Source organism: Melanerpes formicivorus, unplaced genomic scaffold (genome assembly GCF_026170545.1).
Source record: "Melanerpes formicivorus ecotype bairdi unplaced genomic scaffold, bMelFor1.0.p_v2 SCAF_19, whole genome shotgun sequence".
Classification (NCBI taxonomy): Eukaryota; Metazoa; Chordata; class Aves; order Piciformes; family Picidae; genus Melanerpes; species Melanerpes formicivorus.
Genome location: NW_027142371.1, coordinates 5,016,256 through 5,043,375, shown reverse-complemented (window position 1 = coordinate 5,043,375; position 27,120 = coordinate 5,016,256). Strand labels below are relative to the sequence as shown.

Genomic DNA, 27,120 nt, shown 5'->3' with positions numbered 1-27,120 from the left:
TGCCCATTCTTGAGTAAGAGAAGGTACAGAGTTGTACCTGGGTACATGCAGAGAGGAAGGCTCCTTGAATTCCTGATCTTGTCTACAGCTGCAAAACCAGAGACAAATTATTTTTAAAGATAGAATGAAATCTCAGCTCCTAGTTTAATGATCAGGTGAAGGCTGCCTCTGTCAAGCTGCACACTGGGGTTCAGAGGAATGTTATCCACTCACTCTACAAGACCTGGAAGGCTTCTCCCAATGTAAACACTGCTCATCATCTCCTTGCAAGTGGCATGGTTACAGCAGAGTGATAGGAAGTGTCTGCAAAGCACACATCACTGCAGAGTCCAGGGTTTAGTCTGCCCATTCAGGCTGCTGTCAATACTGATGGCTGTGCTGCCATGGGTCAGGACTCTCTCCCTCTCCATCTCCTGTGTGTGTATTCATGTTTTATTCTCATATTTTGTATGAAAGTGGTTTAGGCTTGCAAAGGGTCTGTGTTTATAGCAGCTCACAGCCTGGCACATGCATATTGAAATCTCCAGGGATCGTTTAGCTGGGAGATTGCACAATTACCTTCTAGTACAGGTCTAAACTGGGGGCCTCTATCCCATTCCATACACCTCTTAAAACCACTGAGATCAGTGAAAGCAAACTCTAAAATGGATCTCCTGTGGTTTGGAAGCATTTTACACTATTCTGTAGTCTGTCAGCTGAGTGTTAGTTGCCACATGGCAGAGGTTTGGACTCTTGTTTACAGGTACATCTTTGTGTCTGATAGCCTCTTTCAGAAAGTGACTTCTAATGCACTGGAAGGAAGGGCAAACGGCTTCTTGCTTCTGCCCTCCTGCAAAGTGAGTCTGGTCCTTGTGATTCTGTTCACCTGATTGGTCTCATAGGAAATCTTCCCTAAACTTGAAAGAGGTTGCTGACGTTCATCATGCTCAGGGATCTGGAAAGATAACCCTCCTTTACAGCAGGTACTTCAGCAGCAATAAAGGTTTCTGCAAGGGGCCAGGGAAGGGGCAAATACAGTGTAATTCATTCTGTGTGAGCCTGTACTTTAGAGCCTATTGAGACTAGTCTAGAGCCACAACGTTTTGGTACTGCTACTTGAACAGAACACTCTTAGAGGTATCAACAGCTAGTAATGCTTTTCTCTTTATATTTCAGATCTTATTTTCTAACATTGAAGACATTCTTGGTGTTCATAAGGAGTTCCTGGCTGCCTTGGAATTTTGTTTACAACCAGAACCTCAGTCTCAGCATGAACTGGGAAATGTTTTCTTAAAATTTGTAAGTACAATGACTTACTGCTATCTGAAAATGCAGTTTCCTGCCATGAGCTCCCATGCCCCTTAGCCAGCCCTAATCTCTGAGGCTAGTGGCAATACTGTGACAATGTGTGTCTTGTATGAAAGTTGTAGGGTGGGAAAAAAACTTGTGAATGGGTTGGAACAATGGAAACCAGATCAAACTTGGCTAAACAAGGAGGTATTTTTAGAAACTCTTCCTTTTCCCATTGCACATTTTTTCTCCTCACCTAGCTGATCACATCACTGAGAATTTGTCTGCATGGGTTTCAGATGTTTCAAAAAAAGCAGCACAGAGTCCAGTAAATGAACGTTTTTTTTGAGTATATCTTAAAATATAAAGGTCCTAAAATAAGAATAAAAGCTAAACCCAGAGGACTGTACATCATTTGCAGTAGTTAGAGTATGCACATATTTTTTATCCTTTGGTAAATGAAAGGTAGTGAGAGATGTCTTCTTGTGCTGAAATACAGCATGAGATACAGCACTCAGCCTTTTACTATGGAGTAAGCAAGTACCTGCTTTCTGGAGCTCCAAAGTAAATACAGTTTGGCTTTTGACTTCATAATGCTGGCTCAAGAAAGCCAGGGCTACAAAATGCATGCAGTCAGATAGTATGAATTCACTCTGCCAGCTCCAGGTTGTTTAGAACATTTTGACCAGTTACTTTTGTGTCCTCTGACTTTATGCCTGAGCTGTAGTTGTAATATGCTCCAGCCTGGTCCAGTCAGGTGAGTATTGTTTGGTGATCCAGGAAAGCACAGACCTGTAGTAGGGAGGGACCTCGACTGACTGGACAGATGGGCAGAGTCCAACAGGATGGCATTTAACAAGTCCAAGTGCTGGGTGCTGCACTTTGGCCACAGCAACCCCATGCAGAGCTACAGGCTGGGGTCAGAGTGGCTGGAGAGCTGCCAAATAGAAGGGGACCTGGGGGTGCTGATTGACAGCCACCTAAACATGAGCCAGCAGTGTGCCCAGGTGGCCAAGAGGGCTGATGGCATCCTGGCCTGCATTAGGAATAGTGTGGCCAGCAGGAGCAGGGAAGTCATTGTGCCCCTGGACTCTGCATTGGTTAGGCCACACCTTGAGTACTGTGTTCAGTTCTGGGCCCCTCAGTTTAAGAAGGACATTGAGAGACTTGAACGTGTCCAGAGAAGGGCAACAAGGCTGGGGAGAGGCCTTGAGCACAGCCCTGTGAGGAGAGGCTGAGGGAGCTGGGGTTGTTTAGCCTGGAGAAGAGGAGGCTCAGGGGTGACCTCATTGCCCTCTACAACTATCTGAAAGGTGGTTGTAGCCGGGAGGGGGTTGGTCTCTTCTCCCAGGCAACCAGCACCAGAGCAAGAGGACACAGTCTCAAGCTGCACCAGGGGAAGTTTAGGCTCGAGGTGAGGAGAAAGCTCTTCACTGAGAGAGTCATTCGTCATTGGAATGTGCTGCCCAGGGAGGTGGTGGAGTCACCATCCCTGGAGGTGTTCAAGAGGGGATTGGATGTGGCACTTGATGCCATGGTCTAGTCATGAGGTCTGTGGTGACAGGTTGGACTTGATGATCTTTGAGGTCTCTTCCAACCTTGGTGATACTGTGAGACTGTAGTAAGTATCATACAACTGCAGCTTATGATCCTACCTTTGCCTCTCTTACTGTAATTTTTTCTGACACCTGTGAAATTCTTCCTGTAGATTTTTGGTTTGCTATGAACTTGGCCTGGTTTTCAATTGTGTGTGTGTGTGATCCTCTGGCTGATGTGTGTGTAGAGCACACTGTATATGCCAGACTAGTTGTTCTATACACCTAGTTACAAGATGGACTCATTTAAATGCAAAGTTACCTGATTTACATGTATAATAACCTCTGCATTTTATATGTATAAGTTTTTTGTTCCACTTGGAGCAGCCCTCTTGAGATGTTTGAAAGCATCTACATAGCAGCCATTGCTTCCAATTCTTCTTAACTGCATTAAGCCACGGGCCAACTTCCTATAAAAACGTGTTTTGTTATGCTTTCATAATCAAAATTCATGCTTTCACAGCTCATCAGTTTGAGTGGGCAGCAATTATACAGCTATTCATCACTCACAGAGCTTTACAGACTACCTCCCCTTGTCCAATTTTTAGTTCTGCTGTGACAACTATTAAAATAGCACTGGAAAGTGTTATGTTGAGATTATGCCCAAAAATTCTATCAGGTGTGAGGCCTGTCTTCTGCTGAAAAACATATTGGTGAGCTTTGTTAAAGCCTCCAGTACCCACCAGAAGCATTGCCTACCAGTAAGATGTGCTGTACTGATGTATGAGTATTCATTAGTGAAGGTACCAAAATTAGAGGGCTGTTGAGTGAAGCTGTCAAATTGTCTGCTGTGTTTCAGGAGTGGTGCTGAATAACCCTGAATGTATTCACTGGTAGTGCTTTCTTGCTTTATTGATGTTAATTGTGGAAGGTTCCTTATTTACCAAACATGCAGCAATATAGGAATTATGAAGCTGTAATGCACAGGGATGAGTACTGGTGAGAATTTATCTTCTGATTGAGGCAGTTTGACTGAGATCAGCTTATGCTGCTGTCTGGAGTGCACTGCAAATGATGTTCACATCAACAGTTTCATGATCCCTTAGGGAATGAAGCAGTGTGTGCAGAAGGAAGTAGAATATGTATGCCATTGAGACTATAGAGAAAAAGTTGATCTCATCCATAATTACCTTATAAAAATATAGGAATACTCTTAGTATCATTGTGGTACCTCAAGTATGAGTAAAGAACAGAAGGTTGCCAAGAGAGGAGGAAATGATGTGTCCTTGCATGCAGATCGTGCCTAGGTTTTAGAAGACAAGCTTCAATATGGGTGGCTGGGCCCAGAGAGTGGTGGGGAATGGAGTTAAATCCAGTTGGTGGCCAGCCACAAGTGGTGTTCCCCAGGGCTCAGTTTTGGGGACAGTCTTGTTTAATATCTTTATCAATGATCTGGATGAGGGAATTGAGGGCACCCTCAGTAAGTTTGCAGGTGACACCAAATGGGGTGGGAGTGTTGATCTGCTTAAAGGTAGGCAGGCTCTGCAGAAGGATCTGGACAGGCTGGATCAGTGAGCTGAGGCCAATGGGATGGGGTTTAATGAGGCCAAGGGCTGGGCCCTGTACCTGGGTCACAACAACCTCATGAATGCTCCAGGCTTGGGGAGTGAAGGAAAGGGGATTTATGCCCTGTCAGAGGCTTCCATAGCTAGTCCCCAATGAGTGACAAGGAGATGCCAGTGACAGCTGTAGTTCAGAGGGTCTCTTCAGTTCCTTTCTGCTCAGGCTGCCAAAGCTACATTTCCCTAATTGAGGCTGTTCTAATGAAGCAGAGACATCTTAAACTCCCCAGTGCCTCAAGAAGCAGTACTCCTGAAGGTGTTTCTGTGGTGCTGAAGCCATTTTTTAATAATACATTGTACAGTATTTTGCCACCAGAAGAAGCTCTTGTGGCACACTTGAGGTTTCCTGGAGAAAAAGCCAGGTGTTCTCCTCCAGTAGTGCACTCCTGCAGCATGGCTGGAGAGCTTTCTTCAGAGTGCATGTTGTTAGCCAGTGTGCCCAGGGAAAACATGAGTCAGATATTTCTTTGGTCTTTCAATTTGGGTAAGAGTCTCTTGTGTTGCAGTGTGCTTAAAGGAAGTGTCAGCAGGAGCATCCTCAGTGCAGCTTTTTCATTATCCTCAAATCATGCTTTATCCTCAGGGGAGTTTGCAGTGAGGAAGTGACACTGACAGTCTTTAGTGTATCAGTGTTTCTTGTGTTGTGATCACCTGGCAAGGTCATTCTTCATCCAAATTATGAACCCAGTCCTTGTCAGCATCCAGATGTTAGCACAGGTGCATTGCTGTAGAAACCCAGTGTTAAAAACGCTCATCAATTTGGTGAACAGCTTGAGAACTCTTGAAGCACTGTTATTTCCAGACACTATTTCATAGTGGTGCATGGTTTCTGTAAATTTCCTTGTATCAAGCCTTGATAGAGATCCCCAGGTTCCTCCTGTGGAGTTCCACCACATTACAGTATTATGTTCGGCTCATGAGATCTATTTATCTTGAAGTTATCACAGTATCGCTTAGGTTGGAAAGGACCTCGAGGATCATCGAGTCCAACCTATCAACACAGACCCCATGCCTAGACCATGGCACCAAGTGCCACATCCAATCTCCCCTTGAACGCCTCCAGGGTTGATGACTCAACCACCTCTCTGGGCAACCTGTTCCAATGACGAATGACTCGCTCGGTGAAGAACTTCCTCCTCACCTCGAGTCTAAACCTCCCCTGGCGCAGCTTGAGACTGTGTCCCCTTGTTCTGGTGCTGGTTGCCTGGGAGAAGAGGCCAACCCCTTCCTGGCTACAACCACCTTTCAAGTAGTTGTAGAGGGCAATGAGGTCACCCCTGAGCCTCCTCTTCTCCAGGCTAAACAATCCCAGCTCCCTCAGCCTCTCCTCATAGGGCTTGTGTTCAAGGCCTCTCCCCAGCCTTGTTGCCCTTCTCTGGACACGCTCAAGTGTTTCTTAAACTGAGGGGCCCAGAACTGGACACAGCACTCAAGGTGTGGCCTAACCAAAGCAGAGTACAGGGGCACTATGACCTCCCTGCTCCTGCTGGCCACACTATTCCTAATGCAGGCCAGGATGCTATTGGCATTGGTTCTTTGAATCTATGTAAAGCCTGATTCTTTTTCTGCTTTACCTTGATGTAGAAGAGTCTCACTCAAGGAGAGGAGTTCACTCCTCTTGAGAAACAAGGCAAACTTTTCAGTTCTTCTGACTCTAGGACCAGAAGTGAGCCAATTACAGTAATGCCAGGACACTCTCTTCTGGATCTCCAGCTCAGAAGGATTCAGATCTTGAGTAACACTTAAATCAAGCAGGCAGATTTCATGAGGGTTCCAAAAGAGCAATCACTGCACATTGATTCTTGAAAGTTCCTCAGCAGCTGATGAAATGCACTTGCTCTGACATTCCAGCATGAAAAGTTGTTTTCCTTCAGGAGACTTTCTTTGCACTGGTGCACTCCATTTGGTCAGATGGCCGTCAGATGGGGTTGGCCTCTTCTCCCAGGCAACCAGCACCAGAACAAGGGGACACAGTCTCAAGCTGCGCCAGGGGAGTTTTAGACTCGAGGTGAGGAGGAAGTTCTTCACTGAGCGAGTCATTCGTCATTGGAATGTGCTGCCCAGGGAGGTGGTGGAGTCATCGACCCTGGAGGCGTTCAAGGGGAGATTGGACGTGGCACTTGGTGCCATGGTCTAGTCATGGGGTCTGTGTTGATAGGTTGGACTCGATGATCCTCGAGGTCCTTTCCAACCTAAGTGATACTGTGAGAAGTTCATTGTCTGATGCTAGGTGAGAGAATTTCTTCTGGAGCTGTGGTTCTGTATGACCATAACAGACAGTAAAGAGCATGCTTGAGCATTCAGGCAAAATTGAATCTGCAGCCTTCAACAAAATGATGCCATAGCACAAGTCTTTTAACATCAAAGAGCATACACACCAAAGGTGGAGTCATCACACTTCATCAGCACAGGTTCATGAAAACTTGTGGCTGTCTGCAGAGCAGAAGGGCAGAGGATTGACAGATGCTTCATTTCTGATCTTGCCATATTGCCAGAGATTTGGTAATCCAATAGCTAGAATTGTATTCCCAGGAAACGTGTTTCCTTCTCATTTTTGGGAGACAGTTTAACTGTCAAGTTCATCAGGGCTCTTGTGTTGAGAATTACCTCTTCTGTTTTGTATAGGCTTTTATGTTGACAAAATTGTTTCCAGCCTGCTTGGAAACAAGAAAATGTTACAGCTTGTTAAAAATATGTCCAAATAAAATGGTTACAATTTCCCCAATGTCCTAACTGGCTCTCTCGAGTCAAAACTATTTTCATGTTTACTGTAAGTTGTGGACAGTTCTAATGGACCCAAAATAACATATTTGGAGAATAAACTATTGGTTAGAGGCTTATTTTAACAAAACTGAGAGCAACACGCTTATTTCTGTCACTCAAATCAGAAGGTCTAGCTGTGTGTCCAGCAGATTTGCTGAGTAAGAAGGTGCCATTTTTATACAGTCCTATCTCTGACCATAATTGCACTTTTAATATAGAGTAACTGCAGGTTCAGAATTCCTGGGCTAGCATCTGTAATTATGTAACTGATAATTTCCTCACCAGGGGATGGGAGAGTCCAGGTCTGAATGTCACCCAGAGAGGAAATTAAACACTTCAGACACTGAGTAATTTAAAGCATAGTTCTCATATTTGTGGGTCTCATGCATGAAGGACAGCTGGAAAAGACTTCATGAAAGCACTCTGGTGTGTGCATAATTATTTTACTGACTTGAGCTTTAGCAAAGGGATTTTGTCATGAGCTAAATATAACCACCCAAAACTCCAGGCACTCCAAGCTGCAGTCAGAACCCTGAGCAATGACATTTTGTGTGCGTTGATGTAACGGATGCTGTTGTGTTAATGGTTACTATTTTTAGGTTTGAGCATATTGCTTCTGTGCATCCAGGGAGTCGAAGAGAGTTGAGAGGAGGAAATGTTAGAGAAACTTAGATATCTGTTTTCTCATTCTGTAACTCTCCAGTTTCTAGGGTTGAAAACAATCCCATACTTCTTAACTGCCTCTCTTCTGTTGTGCTGTGGATTGAGCCCTGCCTTTTCCTGCATCTGGTGGTCAGAAACGTTTTGTTTCTCTTCTGCTTCCCAGTATTAAACTCCAGTACTAATATGACCAGCTGTGGATGAAGGATAAAAGTGTCAAACATCTGTATTCCAGCTCTTCCCACCATATTCTTTGTGGCAACTCCTTTGATTTGTTTTGTACCATTGTTGTCCTTGGACACGCATTTATTTTTATTATCAGTTTTTCCTTTGGAAGTATAAAGAGGGGAAAAAGATTTAATCAGATTAATGATAAACCAAACTCCAAAGCATTTTACAGTCTGGAAGCATGTACATCTAGCCATTAAGCATCTGACCAAAATGTCAAATGCTTCTAAATTAATAGCAATGCAATTTCTTTTCCATGTGACAGTAGTGAAGAGAATGCCCAGTTAGTGCAGCTGTATTCCCATGAAGTCCTGTTGGCAGAGTTTTTTGTTTGGATCACTATGAACTGTCTTAAAAGTAGCAGATACCTTCAGCTAGGACAGGAAGCTCTCCATTTCTGAATGGTGCTGGGAGTCTAATCAAAAGTCTAAAAATTAACTTCCTAGTTCTGGGGAGATGAAAAGGTTCAGACAGAAGGTTTTCAGACCAGGATCCTAAATAGAAAATTAATGATGTGAATGCCACAACAAACTGGAGAGCATTGTCTACATGGCACGGTGCCCAAAGATGCCAGCTCTGGAAGGCCTTTATTACAACTGGCAGAGTGCCACGCTAATGCATCTAAATTACTTTTGATATGCTAAGTAGCTTGTCTGAGTACCTCTGCATGGCACTGCATTGTGGCCTATAGAAGTCAGCCTGAACCAGGAAAGAAACCACTATTGTGAGAAGCACCCGAACAATTATGAATCTTTGGCTTCTGACTAAAGCCTAATACAGTCTCTTGACCTCCCTTTTATTCCAGTGAATGCAGTGCTGGAATCTTGTAACATAGCTACTGAAAGTGCAGCTCCTCCCAACAGCATCGACAGGATCAGCTTACTTCTTGCCTGGTCTGCTCAGGCATGGTAATACTGCTGCTTCTTTTGTGAAGCATTTCCACGTCCCTGGTATCTGATGTTTGCAATGGGTTCAGCATCTCTGATCGTTTCAGTTAGAGGTTGTTGGTCTGTTTGTTTCTGGAGATCAGTAAGCAGAACTTGGTGCTGCCAGCTGACCCTTGTTTCTGAACAGAGATTTCATTCCACCGCATGTGCTGGTGGGTGTGACATGTTCCAGGGCGAGTACCTCAGTCTAGTGGTGAAGCTACCCTTCCCTTCCTTTAATGTCTGTAATATGTTGGTTGCTCAGTGTTTATTTGATGAAAATCTTCATTTAGGGAAGTGTAATGGACAGCTGACCCACTGCTGAGTGTTGCTTTGAAATAGTGAAGTCTGCTGCTTGTTTCAGAACACAGTGAACCAGCCAAATCACTGGGGGTTCCCTCTCAGTCCTGAAAGAAAGGGGATTTCCTGCTGCTTGCTTTGTGTTATAGTTCCCCTCCAGATCTCTGAGCTTCTTCCAGGCCTTGGTTCTTCCCAGCCATTTCTGCTTCTTCCTCCTGCAGGAGTGGTCAGCTGAGTCAGAAGTGTCAACCCCTTTGCTCCTTGGTTTACTCTGCACCTGGCTACTCTGTTGGAGTATCCTAACACACATGCAAGTATCCCTGTGAAAGCAAAATCCATTCTTTCAGCAGAGAATCTGTTATTTCAGTGATGCATTAAGAGGAAAAGTGCTGTAAGTCTCTGAGCTCAGAAAGCTGATAGTTCACAAAGAGTAAGTTAGGAATTAGTGGAACTCCTCTGTACGTTATTCACATTAGAGGGGTATCATGCACCTCATGTACACTGCAGCCCAAGTGCCACTTGGAGTGCACACACCTTTGTAAAGAATTTGGTATCAGACTGTGATAAAACAGTCACTCCAGTTGTGTCTGAGTCAAGAAGTTACTGTGTTTTTCTTTGCAGAAAGACAAATTCTTTGTGTATGAGGAGTACTGCAGCAACCACGAGAAAGCACTCAGACTGCTCATGGAATTGAACAAGATCCCAACAGTGAGAACATTCCTCCTGGTAAGTGCCTTCTCTAGCACTCTTGACATAATGATCTGACTTTGTGCTGTACTCACAATGACCCTTGGTATCACAGGAACCCCGAGCATTTTGCAGACACTGCCAATTCAAGGTATGCAGCACTCAGGATGGATAGATACTGAAATCCCTGATGAGTTTGGGCACACCAAGCGCAGCTCTGGTATGAGCGATTGTAGTGAAGAGAGGGAAGATGGTTGGGGTTTTGCTTTTCTGTTTGTTTGTTTTTAAATAGGCAACAGAATTTGAGCAAAGATTGTGAAAGGAGTAATGCAGTATGTCAGCAGTAGGGCTGTGACTAGTTCCTAGTGGATCTGATTTCCTGCTCAGTTCTCTGACCAATTCACCATCTGCAGACCCACCAGAAAAAATGTGACCTACTTCTGACACCCTTTTGCCTATGAGTTCAGTTGTGGGCAAGAAATGTAGTCTGGATGAATTGTTTTGACTGCATCATTGGTTCTTGTATCAGAAATGACCCTATCCACCCCACGATGTACGAATGTCTGTGCTGGGGAGGGACTGTGACGTGCAGCCTTCAAATGCCTCTATAGTGGCTGGGCTGGGAGGAGAAACAACCAGCAGAGAGTGCCTTCTGCCCAGCATTCCTTATTTTTCTTTCTTTCTTTGAATGTTTATCCTCTTAGCCTCAGTCTAATTCTGCCTGAGTTTTGGATGTCTTTTTTTCCTGACCATGAATGCATGGTATTTGGAAAGTGGTTGGCATATAGGTAAGGGACTAATTCAGCACATAAGCTTTTTTCCTTACTAAATGCTAGGACATCAAAGAAAAAGGCTGTCTTTCAAAGGACCTGCTCTTCTTCCTACTCTTTCTTTCCCTTTTTTTGCCAAGGGTTTGCTCTTTCCCAAAATAGCACAGCAAAAGACAACTTCTGCATACATGTCTGTCCCAGGCTGGGCCAGAGCATTCTTTCAGCCACAAAATACAAGCTTGGGAGGGAGCAGTAGGAACTACCACTCATGCTGTTGGGTAGTAAGAAGGTTTGTCATGTCTGAATTTCAATCAACCTTGCTGAACCATAGTTTGAGTCACCAAATAATCCTTTCCTGGATCTTAAGTTAGCCTGGGTCCTTCTATTGAGGGAAACATATGAGAAGGAGGAGAGACAAAAGTGTATGTGAACACCATCTTGCCCAACATTCAGAGGGTTCTCCACTTCTACCGCATTGGCAAAGCCTCTTGCCTGTGTTACTGGCAGCAGCTGGCACGCTGATTACCAGGCACACAGTAAGCTGCTGTGGCTTACTGCAGCACCTGAATTCAAGAGACTCTTAAAATAGCAGGAAATACAGGAGGAGAGGCTGCACTGAAGTGTCTACTTTGCTGTGGCTGGTTCCGTTTCTTCCTGGCCTCCCTTCTCTTCTCCACTGCCTTCTAAAGTCAGTGCTATAAAGCCACCATGCAGAGAAAGCTGCATTAGAATACAAAGCCTTTCTTGTGAGAACAGATTTGGTCTTATTGCCCCCTCACAGCTGCTGAAATACAGAATGTGGGAATGTGTTTGAAAAATCAGTAAGTGTTAAAGGGCAGTTTTGAGCCCAGAGCTAGAGAGAGGGCTGAAAGAAGATATAGGAAGAACTGAATCACTCAAGACTTGGAAAATTGGACAGGGAGCATTGTGAGCTGGTAGCCAACACTACAGATCTAGAATAGCCTGGGGAAGGGTTATTTTACAGATGATTGTCTGTAGAAATACCAGTTAGGAGTAATGAGATTTATGTATGATGTCTGTGAACTTTGCTTGAAGAAGGGAATTGTTGAGCTACAGCCAAAAGCCCACTAAATTTCAGAGTGTCTGAGCCATGGTAAACTTCTCACAGGAGAAAATGTTATCAGTGATGCCCCAAAGCAAGCGCATCTTGGCTGAACTGAGTTTAAACTTAGCTTCTCTTGTCAGGACAGGTTTGCAACCAGGGTGGGTTCTGGAGCAAAGCTGTCCAGATTCGTGGTTGAACATAGAAATACAGACTAGTTTATCTCAAACAGATTGGGAGTCTGAGTTCACTACCTGTCTCTGGCAGCAGCCAATAGCGGAATCGTCAGGGAAGTGTGGAAAAAGCTTGCAGCAGGTCAGAGTTTGCTTGTCACACAAAAATTACAGATTACTGTAACAAAGGACAGGTCAAGGAGACTTTTTAAATTATTTTTTTTTTTAATGCCATTCTGAGTTCTTGTATTCACTTTCCATGTCAGTCCTGAGAAAAGAATTTCCGTCGTCTATGGAGAAGTTGATCGTCGCTCGTTTTGAGCAGTATGTGCAAACGCCTCTGTGAAATGATTCTTCTGGAATGTGGGGCCCCTCCACATTTGTGTGAACTCATTGTGTGAGTGCTGCAAGGGTTGATACAGTTGCATCTTCAGTTCATCAACCTAAAATCTATTTGGACTTGGGTTTCTTCACTGTATCAGTCCAATATTGTCCCCTGCCTTACTGTGTTTAAACGACAGCAGGAGAGCAGGGTTTTTATTCTAGGGGGAGATGTGCTTCACCACCTTTCTGCTTGGAATTCACAGAGCTTCACAAAATTACCACTGAAACCCATTTATTCTTTTGTATTGAGCATCAGAATTAATAAAACCCGATTTCTTTTAGATTTCTTTCCCTCTAGCACCTGTTACCTGCAGGGTAGCCTTGCCTGCATGTCCTATAGGTTTTTTTGCTGGCTGAGAGCTACATGTGCTACATTAGGTTGGATGTTAGGAAGAAGTTCTATACAGAGAGAGTGATTGCCCATTGGAATGGGCTGCCTGGGGAGGAGGTGGAGTCACCATCATTGGAGGTGTTCAGGAGGAGACTTGATGGGGTGCTTGATGCCATGGGTTAGTTGTTTAGGTGGGTTGGATTGGTTGATGGGTTGGACGCAATGATCTTGAAAGTCTCTTCCAACCTGGTTTATTCTGTGTATCCTATGTGTGCTGGTTAGCCAGCTAATGCACCCATGCTGTTTATCCAGCTGTGCTTAGACATGAAGTTTTGCCAGAGAATTGGTGGATGTGATGCAATGACTCATTTATTTCAATTCCTCTAAGCTTTTCTTCAGACATAAAGATTAGAGTTAATTACATGATTGCTAGTTAGTAGGCTTTATTTTAGCTATTTGGAGTTTTCTGGACCAACAATGTAAATTACATAGTCAAGGAAGACAAATGGTTGTATCGGTTGTGGGGGTAGATGGAGTTCTTTCAGCTAATGGTGCATCTAGATTTGCTGGTTGTCATCCTATTGTTATGACATTTCTTTTGCCACCAGCTATATGTTTCTCTGGGACACTGTGGTCCACAGCAGTTGTTCTTTTGCTGATGCACGAAGGACTTGGCAGGCTTTACGCCTGTGTTTCAGTGGTGAATGAAGTCCTATTTCCTGTATCCCAGGTGTGACACAGTGCTTTCTGACCATAGTGTCTGTTACAGGAATGCAAAATCATGTCAAAGATCATCTAAATGCTTTGTGTCTGAGGTAAGACTTGTTTCTCTTTTTTGTTATTACTATTACAGGGTTGCATGCTTCTGGGAGGCAGAAAGACGACAGACATTCCACTAGAAGGTTATCTGCTGACTCCAATTCAGAGAATTTGCAAATATCCACTTCTGCTTAAGGTAAACCAAAGAAAGAATTTCTCCAGATGGTTGTTTTATTCATGGAGTGACCCTGTGTGGTTTTTTTAACCCTGATTCTGGTTGTCACTACCACCTTCCAGGTTTGCTCTTCTGTGGAGAAAATGGCTTTTTATGTGTACAGTCAAAAAGCTGGCTGGTGCTGACAGGCTGTTAAATCTTATAATGGTGTGAGTCTGCCAGACTCACAGCTTACTAACTAATGCCTTTGGACTTCAGTCCTCCTCAGATGTTCACTGGGGCTCGTGAGCGCTCTTCTAGCTGCTTCCCGAAAAGCCGTGTTTTGAGGCATGGAATTGTATCAGTGTTTTGAGGGACTGAGTGGCTCTGGGGACTCTAAATGGGATACATCTTTCATCACAAGGACTCTAGTTTCAGTGTGCTCGGGTCAGTAATGATCAAAATCCTTTATCATCTGACAGCTGTTTGACAGCTTGTTTGAAAACACTTTGGTTGCCTCAGACGAGTTCCCAATAGACAGGTGTCATTCAGAAATCACTACTGCAATTGGCACTAATTGGCCCCCTTGCCAGTATTCTTACTGTAACAATAAAAGACCTAAAAAGAGTTGACTTGCCTCTCATCCCTCAGGTCAGGACCAGGTCACATGCCTAGTGGGGACAAGGAGAAGAATAGGAGAAAGCTGTGTCTGGGAGAGTTTGCATCACTGGTGGCCTTGTAGCTCCTCTGTGGCTAGCCTCCATCAATCTTCAGTGATGTCAGTCTCTGTCAATCATTTGTAACATTGCATGTACTAAAAGAAAATGTCATAATTAAAAAGACATAAAAAGAAATGGCCTTCATTTTGAAAGAGCAATGCCTTCCTGAGTTGTAGAGGATCATATGTGTTCTGTGATGAGGTGTGCTCTTGGTCACAGGCTGACCACATGCATCATAGCACCGTTTTGGTTGGAAGAGTCCTCTAAGATCATAAAGTCCAACCATTAAACGTGGCTTTTTATCACCTGTGTGTCACACAAAGCTGTGGCAGAGCAGTGTCCAGCATCCAGCACAATGAAAGATTTTTGTAGGTACAAGCTGGTTAGCTTGATAGTGATCTGTTGTTTCATCCAATAAATGTTTAACTTGTTTCTTTCCATCCAGTTAGTATTTCAGAGCAGAATTTTCAAAGCGTCTTTCCTTCGGGTTGAATCATTCTGTTGTCTGTGCAGCCGGGCACAAACCCCTCTCACAGCAGACCCTCGTGTCCTTCCTTATGGATTTATCTGCTGGGATTTATGTGTATGCAGCCAGTTTATCACTCCAGTCAGTCTGTCCACAACTCCACTTACAGTTTGAACCAACAAAAGTGCACACAATTTAGGCACATGACAAGGGAACCTCGTGTGTGAGATTGCTACAAACATTTCTTCCACAGTATCAATAATAAGACAGAGCAAGGATGCCCAGATCAAGAGAGCATGTTGGTGGCTCCAGGTCTGACTTATATTCAAAGAATGATTATGTAGAGACAATTGAGAAATCTAATGATGCTTCAGTTTAAGTCCACTGTGTTTATTTGAGGTTAATGTCGAGATAATTTGGTGCCTCTTCAATCTGTGGATCTTCATGATGGCTGTGAGCAACATCCATGTGCACAGAGAGGGATTTCCTATAGTATCCAGCACAGTAAATAGACTGGGGATGTGGGCACCTTGGAATATAGATTCCTGACCAAGTATTGTGCTAGTGTTGATAAGTGTCAATGTCCTGCAGATATCCTGTCATGGTTACCCTTTGTATGAAGTGAGTCATTAATGGGTACAGAGCCTGAAGCCAGGGTCTGTCTTTTTATTCCATGCTGGAGACTTCTTAATCCAGTCAGAATGGTCAATATCTGACATACCTTGCTACACTTACTTAATGTTTGTTACATTTTGCTCTGTGTCCTTGTTAAGCTTGAAGCAGCTCTGAAGTCAGTGTGGTTTCATGTATCATATCTGATACAGTGTGTGAAGCAGCAGTCATCTTTCAAGCACAGCTGGGGATCACAGCTCTAAACCATGCACATGACTGTCTTAGGGAGCTCAGAGCTTTGTCTCAAGTGCCATGAGTATGCTGGCTACAGAAACACATCTAAAAGCAGCACACATTTGTTTTACAAGGTAGCAGCATCATCAGTGCAATGACATTTTGACCTTCTTCAGCTTGAATTTTCCCTGCCCTCTGTACCATTATAAGGCAGGCCTTCTGGAAAGGATGAGGTTCTGTAGCAGACTTTCCAAGAGCTAGAAATGCACCAGCTTATCTTGCTCTTCTTTAAGACTTTATTTTGCAAGGGGGTAGTGAACAAAAGAAGTCTTTCTAAACCATAATTCAAAGCTTCCCAAGTTTAATGGTAACTGAAGTCACTGGGCTCCAGGGATCAAATGTTGGACACTGGAAATAACCTGGTGGTTTCCGGTTTGGCACACAGGTACGCTTGTATATGTCAAACAGCTGAGCGGCACAAACCAGCTTTTCTTGGAAGCCGAAGCCAAGACCAGCAAGGCTAAGACTGAAACAGTATTTCTTGCCTTCAAGCCACAGTGGGATAGAAATAAATTGGTCTCTGACCCCAACACTGTGCCTGTCTTCTGTGGTGTGGACTCTTGTGTTGGCCAGACCCCTGTGTGCCTGTCAAACAGCTGTGAAGGGAGCAAATGAGAGGAGCAGTGATGAGTTTCTTACAGATTTCATTTTGTATACAGGCTGATACAAATCACACGCTGTTCACTACCTGAGATTTCCTGGACAGGAAAAAGCTGAGGGGAATTTAATTTTGGTGAGGTGGCCAGTCTGGTTCAGTCATTGAGATGGTGCCATTGCTAGGGTTGTTCAGCTCAGGAAATACTTGTGATCAGTAGGAAATGTAAGTGATACTGATTCTCATAGGTAGTGAACTTACAGTGAATTAATTGCATCCCATTCAAGACTTGTTTGATACATGCTAGTAGGAAATTACCTATGTGGACAGAGTTTCAGACATGAGAACATCAACCAGCTGTTTCTTTGAGTGCTGACCAGAAAATGCAACTCTCTGAGCAAGAATGAAAAAAAGTAGACTTAAAAATAACACAGCCCTCAAATTAAATGTTTGCTCTCCCTCTGCTATGGAGCTGCAGTTACTGCTCCTGAAATAGCTGGTTTGTATTCGTGGGGATTGGATCTTCTTTTACCTAATTCCCAGGGCAAACAGACACTATTGCGTTCCAACTGATTAGAGAAGTCATAGACCAGAGCTATCCTACTTTCCTCTTTTACTTTATTTTTAGCATAACTTGTGAGCATCCAGACTTTCTGGTAACTTTGTTATGACCTCGTTACAGCATATATATGCTAGAACATACAGTATCACCAAGGTTGGAAGAGACCTTGAGGATCCCCGAGTCCAACCCGTCACCACAGACCTCATGACTAGATCATAGCACCAAGTGCCACATCCAATCCCAAAGGCTTGATGTGCTTGGTATAGCATAAGTACCTATTATAGCTGAGTAGTTAGGTGTGATAAAGGTAGTATGAGCAAAGGCAACCAGCACCCGAACAAGGGGACACAGTCTCAAGCTGCGCCAGGGGAAGTTTAGGCTTGAGGTGAGGAGAAAGTTCTTCACAGAGAGAGTCATTTGTCTTTGGAATGTGCTGCCCAGGGAGGTGGTGGAGTCACCATCCCTGGAGGTGTTCAAGAGGAGATTGGACGTGGCACTTGGTGCCATGGTCTAGTCATGGGTCTGTGGTGACAGGTTGGACTCAATGATCCTCGAGGTCTCTTCCAACCGTGGCTGTACTGTGATACTGTGAAAGTAATCCAGACTTCTATGTGTTGGCAGGCCAATGTAAGTAGTAGGATAAGGCACATCTTTGAAATATTATGGAGTTAATTTGGGGCAGATAATTAGGAATAGTATACTGGAACATCTCTAAGTGCAGTTGTAAAAGTTGCCCCTAGTTCCCCTTATGAAGTATGACATCTTAGGCTTTCTCATCCTCTGATGAAGCTTTCTGGCATTCCAAGCAAGCAGATCATAGAGACAGAATGATGATTCAAATGATGGTGATTGACAAATTACAATTTTTCTTTCTGAACCAAGTGTTGCAGCTTTGGAGTGGCTGACAGTAAACCAAAGGTGCTTTTTCTCTTGGCTTGGTTTGGGTTTGGTGTGTTAAAAGTTTTAATCGCTCTGTCTAACGTTAAAGGCTTCTATATGGTTTGAAGGGTGGGCCCTCAAACCTAGCCATGGTGTTCCATAATCTCTGAAAGAGAAGTAACAATATCAATATTTTTGTCCCTAATACAGTTTTTGCCTACTTTAGGCAGCATAAAGCAAACAAAAAAGGGTAAAAAAAACCCTCCAAGTGTAGAATTTATTGGTCAGTACATTAGTTTTACTCCCAGTCCAAAACCTCTCTAATGTGGAGTTTCACAGCAAGAAAATGATCTCAGTCTGTTTGGGCTTATAGGTGTTCTGAATATTTGTTCATGATGAGCTTCTTTAGGAAACTTCCATAAAAGTGAGAAAAGGGCTGGGACTACTTTGGGACAAAACCAAGCTGTGCTTGCTGTGGTGGGTGCTGTGATTTGGGAAGAAGCAGCAAAGGCAAACACAAGCACAGACCTTGAGAGCACGCACTGTGGGAGCGACTTCAGACTCCAGAGTGTGTCTGAGGACTGGAAAGCCTGCCCAGTGAATGTTGCTAGCAGAACATTTTGGATTAAAGCAGCCCTGTCACACTGCTAATAATTGTGTGACTCTGTATAAATTAGTGTGAACCATACTACTTAAGAGTAGAAGCAGCTGTTTTGTAAACCAGTCTCTGAACAAAAATAGCCTTTTTCCCCTAATAAAGAGCATTTATGTCAGCAAGATGAAAGCCCTAAGGGAGTGGTGATCATGAGTTAATCACACCATTGGGGGTGAGGATTAGGAGCAGTCATTCCTGTCTCCTTCCTCCCAACACAGGAGGAATGTGCAGCACATGATAACCGCACCCCTACAGGCTCCTGATAGCCCAGTGGGTGTCACAGAGGTTGTTTCTTGTTTGATGTCTGTTCTCTTAAGACTCAGTCTCCAGCCAGAAATGCACATTCCACTTCTGATCCCTTAAAAATACCTCACAATGTACGCAACTTCAGGGACGATTTAGGGCAGTTATTGTGTATTGCATCATGCCTGTGGAGGGAAAATAAAACCTGGATGCAAAAAGCAGAGTGACCAGATTCAGAGCTTTCTTGAAAGGCAAATGCCAGCAATGAGGCACACAGGAGCCTTTGTCAATTGCAATGCCTGGTCTTGGAGAGGAAAGATGGGAAGCTAGTGGTGTGGATACAGAACAGGATGTGGAAGGGTTAAACTCGCTGTCCCTCTCCATTCCTCTCAGAAGTGTTTAAGGAACAGAGGCTTCTAATTGGCCAAAACAGAATATATTTCATCTTTGGGGGTTGGTGTGTGGGTTTTTTGTTGTTGTCCATGTTGTGTGTGTGTGCCCATCCCTTTTTTTGCCCCTCAAAAGTGGTGCTGCTGTTACATTCATGACATTGCCTGGTTGAAATCCAATTTGGTGTAGCAAAACATTAGAAACCCTCCAGAACTGCAAGGAACACTGCCAATTTATAAATCACCCTTCTGTCTTTCACACTTTTTAATATAAAATCACAAGTAACTGGCAATATTTATAAAACTGGAAACATATTTTTGTTACATTTTAATGTAGCACGTGTCACAGAGTTGATGGCAGATTTAATGTCATCTGCTTTACTGATTTATCCTTGCTTGTCTAGGCTCTACCCTGCAGAAACACTGACATAAACGACAAATGATAAACAGAACAGAAAATCTATGCCATGATTGGCAGACACAGCCTGGTGTAAATGTATTGTTCTGGTTACTTTAAGTGGAAAATAAATTTTAATGCAAGCAAATACGAAGTGTAAAGTCCAAAAATAAAACTCCTGGAAACATTTATACTCACAGAGAGGTCGTGGGTTGGGTTTTTTTAGAAGCACATCTTGGAGCTGAACTATTTACTAACACAACTGTTTGAACTGATAACTAAAGGGGGGGGGGGGGAAGTGTTGTCTTTATCTCCATGATGCTGAGATGTTCAGTAGGTAACCAACGGATGTGTCTCTGAAGCTGCATTTTAGGTGTGCGCTGGCTTGTAGTGCAAAGTGAGGCAGCCTGGCAGGCAATGATTTGCACCGGGCAATGCACAGTGTTAACATTCGCTGCACAAAATCCATGCTGAGCCATGCCTCAGTGTCCTCAGGAGTATCGAGACTGGAGGAAGGAACTTTTGAAAGAGAAGGACTTGTAAATCTCAGCTGCAAAACCTGTTTGGTTGTCAGTTTGCAGTACACAATGACTTTTGTGTAGCAGGAGGACACTGGGAAGGATGGCAGAGCCTTACTTGTTGAACAAAGATCAGTTAAGCAGTGCAGCATCCTTTTTTCTAAGAAGTATAAAAATTATGTTCACATGTAACTCCCCCCAGTTTCCTGCATTGTTTGCTCACCATTCCTCCTGCCACCTCTGTGCCTCTTTGTGTAATGCTCTTTTGGCTGAGTTCTCTCCTCATAGGTTTTTGTTTGTCTGGGGGGCTAAGCACAATTAGCAAATAGGCAAATGTGAACAGCTGATATGTCTGACGTCTTATGTGATTAGTTGTTACGTTTAGATTCTAGCATGTTTAGAACTCTTTCAGCCTTAAGCTGTTTAAAACTGCATCTGAGACTGAAACACTTGAATTGGAAATCCTTTTACTCCATTGCATAATCAAAACCTGGCATTTTTGAGTAGGTCAGATGTAGATGGTATGTCCTTCCTTTCTGCCTGCTGTTCAGGAGGATACTAAAACTGAATGAGGATGTCTCTGAGTTAATCCTTTCGTAAAATGACTTGTGTTCAGTGTGTAGGTGTTACAAGTGGCACAACCTCAATCTTGCAGCTATGAGAGAGGTGTGAAATAAAAGGAAGAATTGGTGCCCACAGGGCACAATTCCCCTTTCTGTCATAGTTCTTTAAAAAACAGAGATTTCCTCCCCCCCCCCCAGCATATGATACAGAATCACTTTGACTTTCTCTTTGAGGATAACAGTGAAGATGACAAAGTCTGTGAAACATACCAGCTTTTCTGTTGTCTGCTGCTGGTTAGGCTGAAAGATTAACAGGTCTGTAGCTAGAAAGTAGATGAGTTTTACCAATTATTTTAAGGAACTCTTTTCAAGAAATCGTTTCCTGAGAGTGGCAGCAACCTCTTTGCCTGGCCCTGTTAGTGCACATGTTGCAATGCATAAGATAGTAATTCCAGACAACACTATGTGAGCTTTGTGGAGGACAAGACAGCCATACCCAAGGTTTGCCATCTGGTCTGTCTCTCAGCTGCCTTTCAAAATGTTGTCAAATGCTCTCAGAGTTTACACATTGTAAATCTGTCACTAAAATAAATAGTACCCAGAGCTCCCTGACTATTTCAGAGCTGCTAGGCTCTTCTCTTCTGGGGAATGGCAGTCAGAGCTGAGTAGCTCTTCCTCACATGCCTGAAGACTAGGCAGCAGCGGGACAAGTTCTTCACCTGCACTGCTTGTGCTTGTTGAGGCAGCATGACTCCTCCAACCAGCACTGTCCCTGCCCTTTCCAGCCTCTTCTGCAAGTTGGGTGGGACTGCAGCTAGCAGGAGTGGGGCCAATGCTGTGTTTATTGCAGCAGTGGCCTGCTGTCAATGAAGAGTTCTTGGTGATATTTCAGGAAGGGATGTTTAGACAGTGCTAGTGTACACATATCTGTTTCCAAAGCAGCGTGGGTGACACTTGAGCTGCAGAACTTCATTGATTTTTAATGAGAGTCACATAGCAAAAATTCCCCACTCTGCTTAGGAAACAGAGCAGAGTCTACTGTCACCAAGGTGCAATACTTCCCTTCTGCCTTTTCTTTAGGATCACTTATTTTAAAGTATAGTGAAACTTCCATAGAGATGTTCATACGTAACATGGAGTGACACTTGTAGCAGCCAGCCTCTTTCTCCTGTGCATGTGTTACTCTGTAAATCAACCAAGAGTTTAAGATCATTAATTCCTTTCTCTAATGATCCCAGCTGTCACCACATTTAGCCATCCATCTGACAAGAGCCATTCTCAATCTCCATTTATAATTTTCTGAAAAGAGAAATTGTAGCTATGAGTAAATTCTCAAAACATTTAATCTGTGCACAGAACGGAGTAGTTGTATTTCACTGGAGAAGCATCAACATTCCCATCCATTTGTGCGGATCTTTCTGTCTGTATGGGAATGAGCACCTCTCATTGCGTGTCTTGATTCTCATGAGATCTGTCTCTTCTATTGCTTAAAGGAGCCTCAGTGGTCAAGTGGTTGAATCTGAAGAACTAGGTTTCACTTGAAAAGGTTCTACAAAACTGAGAAGCCAATAAATAAATAAAATATTTTGCCTATCTCTGACACTGGGTTTCAAGATAGTTTGTGCTAGTGAGTTAAGATTGGTTCCAAACAGTGTGAGGAAGCATGAGAGGGTCTGTACAAAGGCAGAATCAAATCCGTACTGCATAGTTTCATAGTTTCATTCAGGGTTGGAAGGGACCACAAGGATCATCTAGTTCCAACCCCCCTACCATGGGCAGGGACACCCCCCACTAGATCAGGCTGGCCAGAGCCTCATCCAGCCTGCTCTTAAACACCCCCAGGGACGGGGCCCCGACCACCTCCCTGGACAACCCATTCCAGCGTTTCACCACTCTCATGGTGAAGAACCTCCTCCTTACATCTAGCCTGAATCTCCCCACCTCCAGCTTCATTCCATTCCCCCTAGTCCTATCACTACCTGAGATCCTGAGAAGTCCATCCCCACACTATCACTTAGGTTGGAAAGGACCTCGAGGATCGAGTCCAACCTATCAACACAGACCCCATGACTAGACCATGGCACCAAGTGCCGCGTCCAATCTCCCCTTGAACGCCTCCAGGGTCGATGACTCAACCACCTCCCTGGGCAACCCGTTCCAATGCCGAATGACTCGCTTGGTGAAGAACTTCCTCCTCACCTTGAGTCTAAACCTCCCCTGGCGCAGCTTGAGACTGTGTCCCCTTGCTCTGGTGCTGGTTGCCTGGGAGAAGAGGCCAACCCCTTCCTGGCTACAATCACCCTTCAGGTAGTTGTAGAGGGCAATGAGGTCACCCCTGAGCCTCCTCTTCTCCAGGCTAAACAACCCCAGCTCCCTCAGCCTCTCCTCATAGGGCTTGTGTTCAAGGCCTCTCACCAGCCTTGTTGCCCTTCTCTGGACACGCTCAAGTGTCCCCAGCCTTCCTGTAGGCCCCCTTCAGATACTGGAAGGCCACAATTAGGTCACCTCGGAGCCTTCTCTTCTCCAGACTGAACAGCCCCAACTCCTTCAGTCTGTCCTCACAGGAGAGGTGCTCCAGCCCTCTGATCATCCTTGTGGCCCTTCTCTGGACACGTTCCAGCACCTCCAGATTCCTCTTGTAATAGGGGCTCCAGAACTGGACACAGTACTCCAGGTGGGGTCTCACCAGGGCTGAGTAGAGGGGGAGGATCACCTCCCTCAACCTGCTAGCCACACTTCTCCTGGTGCAGCCCAGGATCTGATTGGCTTTGTGGGCTACAAGTGCACACTGAGAGCTCATGTTGAGCTTCTTGTCCACCAGCACCCCCAAGTCTCTCTCCTCAGGGCTACTTTCCAGCCAGTCACTGCTCAGCCTGTATTTGTGCCTGGGATTGCCTCGACCCAGATGCAGGACCCTGCACTTGCTCTTATTGAACTTCATGAGGTTGGTTGAGCATCTAACTTGAGCTTTCTCCTTCAAGTATGCCTTCCAATTTTGCTACTGAGTACCTCACAGTGCAGTTAGTTATTCTACACTTCTGCTTGCTTCTGCTGTTATTCTTACTTCTGCTATTAGAAAAGTACAACTAGATATGCATAAACCTGTCACATGCTAAAAGTGGCTTCTGTCTAAAGAGCTTTATAGACCAGATCTATGCATTAATGCTAGGACAGAGAAAGTTCCTTGGTTTAGCAGTTCAGAGTGTCTGGATTAGCAAAATGGTTGGATTGGCAGCTATTATACTCACTATAATTTAATGCAAACTTCAGCAGAACTTGAACCTCAGCCCACATCCCTGCACTCTCTGATGGGCCATGTAGCTTCAGCCTGATCGTAACAGTTCATTTGTTTTAGAGGTTGTGTGTGAACCTAATTCAGTTCAGGCCCAGTGTGTTTGTATTGCATGTTGTGTGACCAGCTCGGGCAAGCAAGCCCCAGTGATGCTCAGGATCATGTCAGTGTCAGGCACAAAGTTCTGGAACCTAATGCTAATAAGGCACAATTTTGTGTGGTGAAGACACTCTTGCTGAGGTTAACATGCTGAAGCAAAAGACAAATCAGACCACAAATTAAGCCTAGCTGGAGCCCATGACAGACATTATGGGCTGTAATTAATCTTGGATGAACAACAGTTGTAAAAGGCTGTCTTTACCTTTAGCTGTGGGAAATAGGGATTGAAGCAATTTAGTTATGTTCAGACCACAATTCTGTGCAGGCTCTCTGCCTGTACTTGGTAGTGTTCTTGTGTCTCATGCAAAATCATGCAATTGAGTAGCAGCTTGCTGTTAAGACACGAGACTTCCTAACAACCAAATAACATGGTGAGGCAAGAAAGAATGTAGTGAAATAATTAAATATTCCAGGCAATCTGAAAATGTGGGCATGTGGGTCTTAAGCCCCATATTACATATCAAGATGAAATTACCAGCCTTAGTTAAGGTTTCTTTAATGTATTTTTATGCAGTTGTGGCTGACTATGAAGTACCAGTGGTCTAAAAATTATTATTTGTGAGTTGACAGTGGTTACCCTACTTGCCAAACTGGTTAATGTTGTCAGGTTCCAAGTTCTCCCACTGCTGTTTTTCAGTGGGCAGCATTCAACTGGGCTGTTGTGTACTGAATCAAGTGGAGTCTCAGGGAAACACTTCAGAGCAGACTTTCATCTCCATATTAACCTCTACAATGAGAACGTGTGCTCCAACCACCTAAACATAATCTGAGGAACAGCCTTAGCTAAACTCTCTGCTCTTTCTCTCACATTGCTGTTTGAGGAGCTGTTACTGCTTCTCATGGGCCTGTTTGGAGGCTGACACAGTCAACTGAGTGCCAGAATGTCTCAGTTCTGCAAGTGACTTGCCATTGGACAAGTTACCTGCTCTTCTGTAATTTAATTTCCTCCTTCATAAAATGCTTATATTATTTCTTGATACACAAAAACATGAGACAGTTGTGACTCCTAACTTTCCCTGTGATCTCTGGACTCACAAACTGCATGCACAGAGCTGCAGGCCCTTGTTGGCATGTGGTGGTCTGACCTTAGTCTGCTGCTGACTGCCTACCCAGCCACGCTCTTAATGTTTGGCAGGAATGAGGAGAAAATAAGATGAAAAAGTACTTGTGGATTGAGATAAAGACAGAGAGAGCCCTTAGTGATTGCTATCACAGGCAAAACAGACTCCATTTATTGGCAATGATAATGCATTCAGTAGTGAAAACCAAAAAACATCTCCCCCCAGCCTCCATTTTCCCCCTGTGCCCAGCTTCACTCCTGTGTTCCCAGCAGTGTAACTTTTCCTCTGTGCTGGCCCTTCATCCTCATGCTTTGTTTTGCTCCAGCATGGGCTCTTCATGGGCTGCTGTTCTTCAGGATAAACCTGGTCCTGTGTGGGTCCTGTGAGGGCTGCAGCCCCTGTCAGGAGAACCTGCTCCTACATGGAATCTTTGCCACAGTTCCTTCAGGGGATATCCACCTGCAGCAGCCTGAAGTCCTCCATGGGCTGCAGCATCAGCATCTGCATTGTCATGACTCTCTCCATGGCCTGCAGGGAGATGCCTGCTCCAGCCTCATCTCTGCAGGGACTGCAGGGACGTTGCCTCTGGCACAGGGACAACTCTTTCCCGCCTTTTTCACAGGCCTTGGTGCAGGGCTGCCTGACAGGGCTGCTTTTCTCGTGTTTTCCCTTTCTGTCATGCTGCTTTGTGCCTTTTTGCAGAGGTGCCACTGACCTCCCCAGTAGGATCAGCCAGGTCCTGCTGCAGGTCTGTTGTGGAACCATCTGGAATTGGCTGGAATGAGCTCAGGGCAGCCCCATATCTCTCTTTGGAGGCTCCTGCAGCCCCGGTGCCAGCTCCTCATAGAGACACTCTGAGGTGTCGGGGTTAGGAGAGATGTCTCTCCGAAATCCCTCTTTGGTCAATGGAACGAGGGTTCTCATGAGTGCTCTGCCACTCTTGGGTAAACATGATTTGCACTGCGCTTGCATTTCTCTTCTGGTTATGGATCTAAACAACCTGGTGCTAAAGCTTTTTGTGGGCTGTGACTAATCTACACCTGATCTTTTTTTTTGTTTTTTTTTTTAAAAAGGAATTAGCTAAGAGGACTCCATCTAAGCATCCTGATCACCCAGCTGTCCAGAACGCATTGCAGGCAATGAAGACTGTCTGCACCAATATCAACGAGACCAAGAGACAGATGGAGAAACTGGAAGCTCTCGAGCAGTTGCAGTCCCACATCGAAGGATGGGAGGTATGATGCAGGACCAGCAAGCTCCCTGGAAGCAGTTTGCTACACAGTTTAATGGGCTGAAGCTTAATGACTCATCCTGTGTACAGGCATTTACATGATGTGTAAATGCTCTTGAAGGTGTGGGTGGAATCACTCTGAGTTTAGAATTTAGTGTTTATTTTGGGTGTGCAGGCTGCTGCTAGATTGTAGCTGAACAAATGGATTATTTAACAAAGGTGGGAAAGCTAAGAATGGACCAAAATCTCAGATGAGCAGATCTTATTTGATAGACAAGTAGATCTAGAAGATTAAATCAAGACTGATTCAAATGATAAGTTTCTCTTTCCATTCCTACAAACCTTTAGCTTTCTTGGGAAGCTTTGGAAGTTAACTTACTTAGCTCCATACAGATTTCCTGCGTGAAAGACAAAGGCTAGATTATCAGGCTTTAGATTGGAAAGCAACTGATACACTTGTGTTTGCTCCAGTTCAGTTACTCATGGATATGTTTCTGGTGATGTTTATCAGTAGGTGGATCTGTGTAGGTAGGAGCATTTCCTGTGGAAAGGAGAAAGATAATCAAGGGAGAAAACTAGTATATGAAGCTTGGGGGAGTCTAGAAAAACCCCACTCAGTAGAAGTACTGTGTAGTCAAGATGTTGTGCAAAGGGTTGGCAGATTATCTTGTGATGACTTTAGTCCCTTGAATCAGTGGAACTGGAAATCTCTGGAGATGCACCATAGGGAGTCAGTGGTGTTAAATGGCCTCACAGAGAGATGGCGTCGGCGTAGCGAGACTGACATTTAAAATGTCAAGTCTGATCCTTGCCAGATGAGGATTTCTTAGCTGAGGACATTTTGTTAGAGGTCATGTAAAC

General features: G+C 44.3%; 1 protein-coding gene across 2 annotated transcripts in view; it reads left to right on the top strand.

The window, feature by feature from the left end:
• PREX1 (phosphatidylinositol-3,4,5-trisphosphate dependent Rac exchange factor 1) overlaps positions 1–27,120 on the top strand; it is a 166,616-nt gene that overhangs the window by 68,032 nt on the left and 71,464 nt on the right. For both annotated transcript variants that reach the window (XM_068149879.1, XM_068149878.1), the window contains exons 3-6: positions 1,156–1,278; positions 9,925–10,029; positions 13,565–13,666; positions 26,102–26,263. In XM_068149879.1, the coding sequence (XP_068005980.1) occupies positions 1,156–1,278; positions 9,925–10,029; positions 13,565–13,666; positions 26,102–26,263 (492 nt within the window). The remainder of the gene's footprint in view (positions 1–1,155; positions 1,279–9,924; positions 10,030–13,564; positions 13,667–26,101; positions 26,264–27,120) is intronic.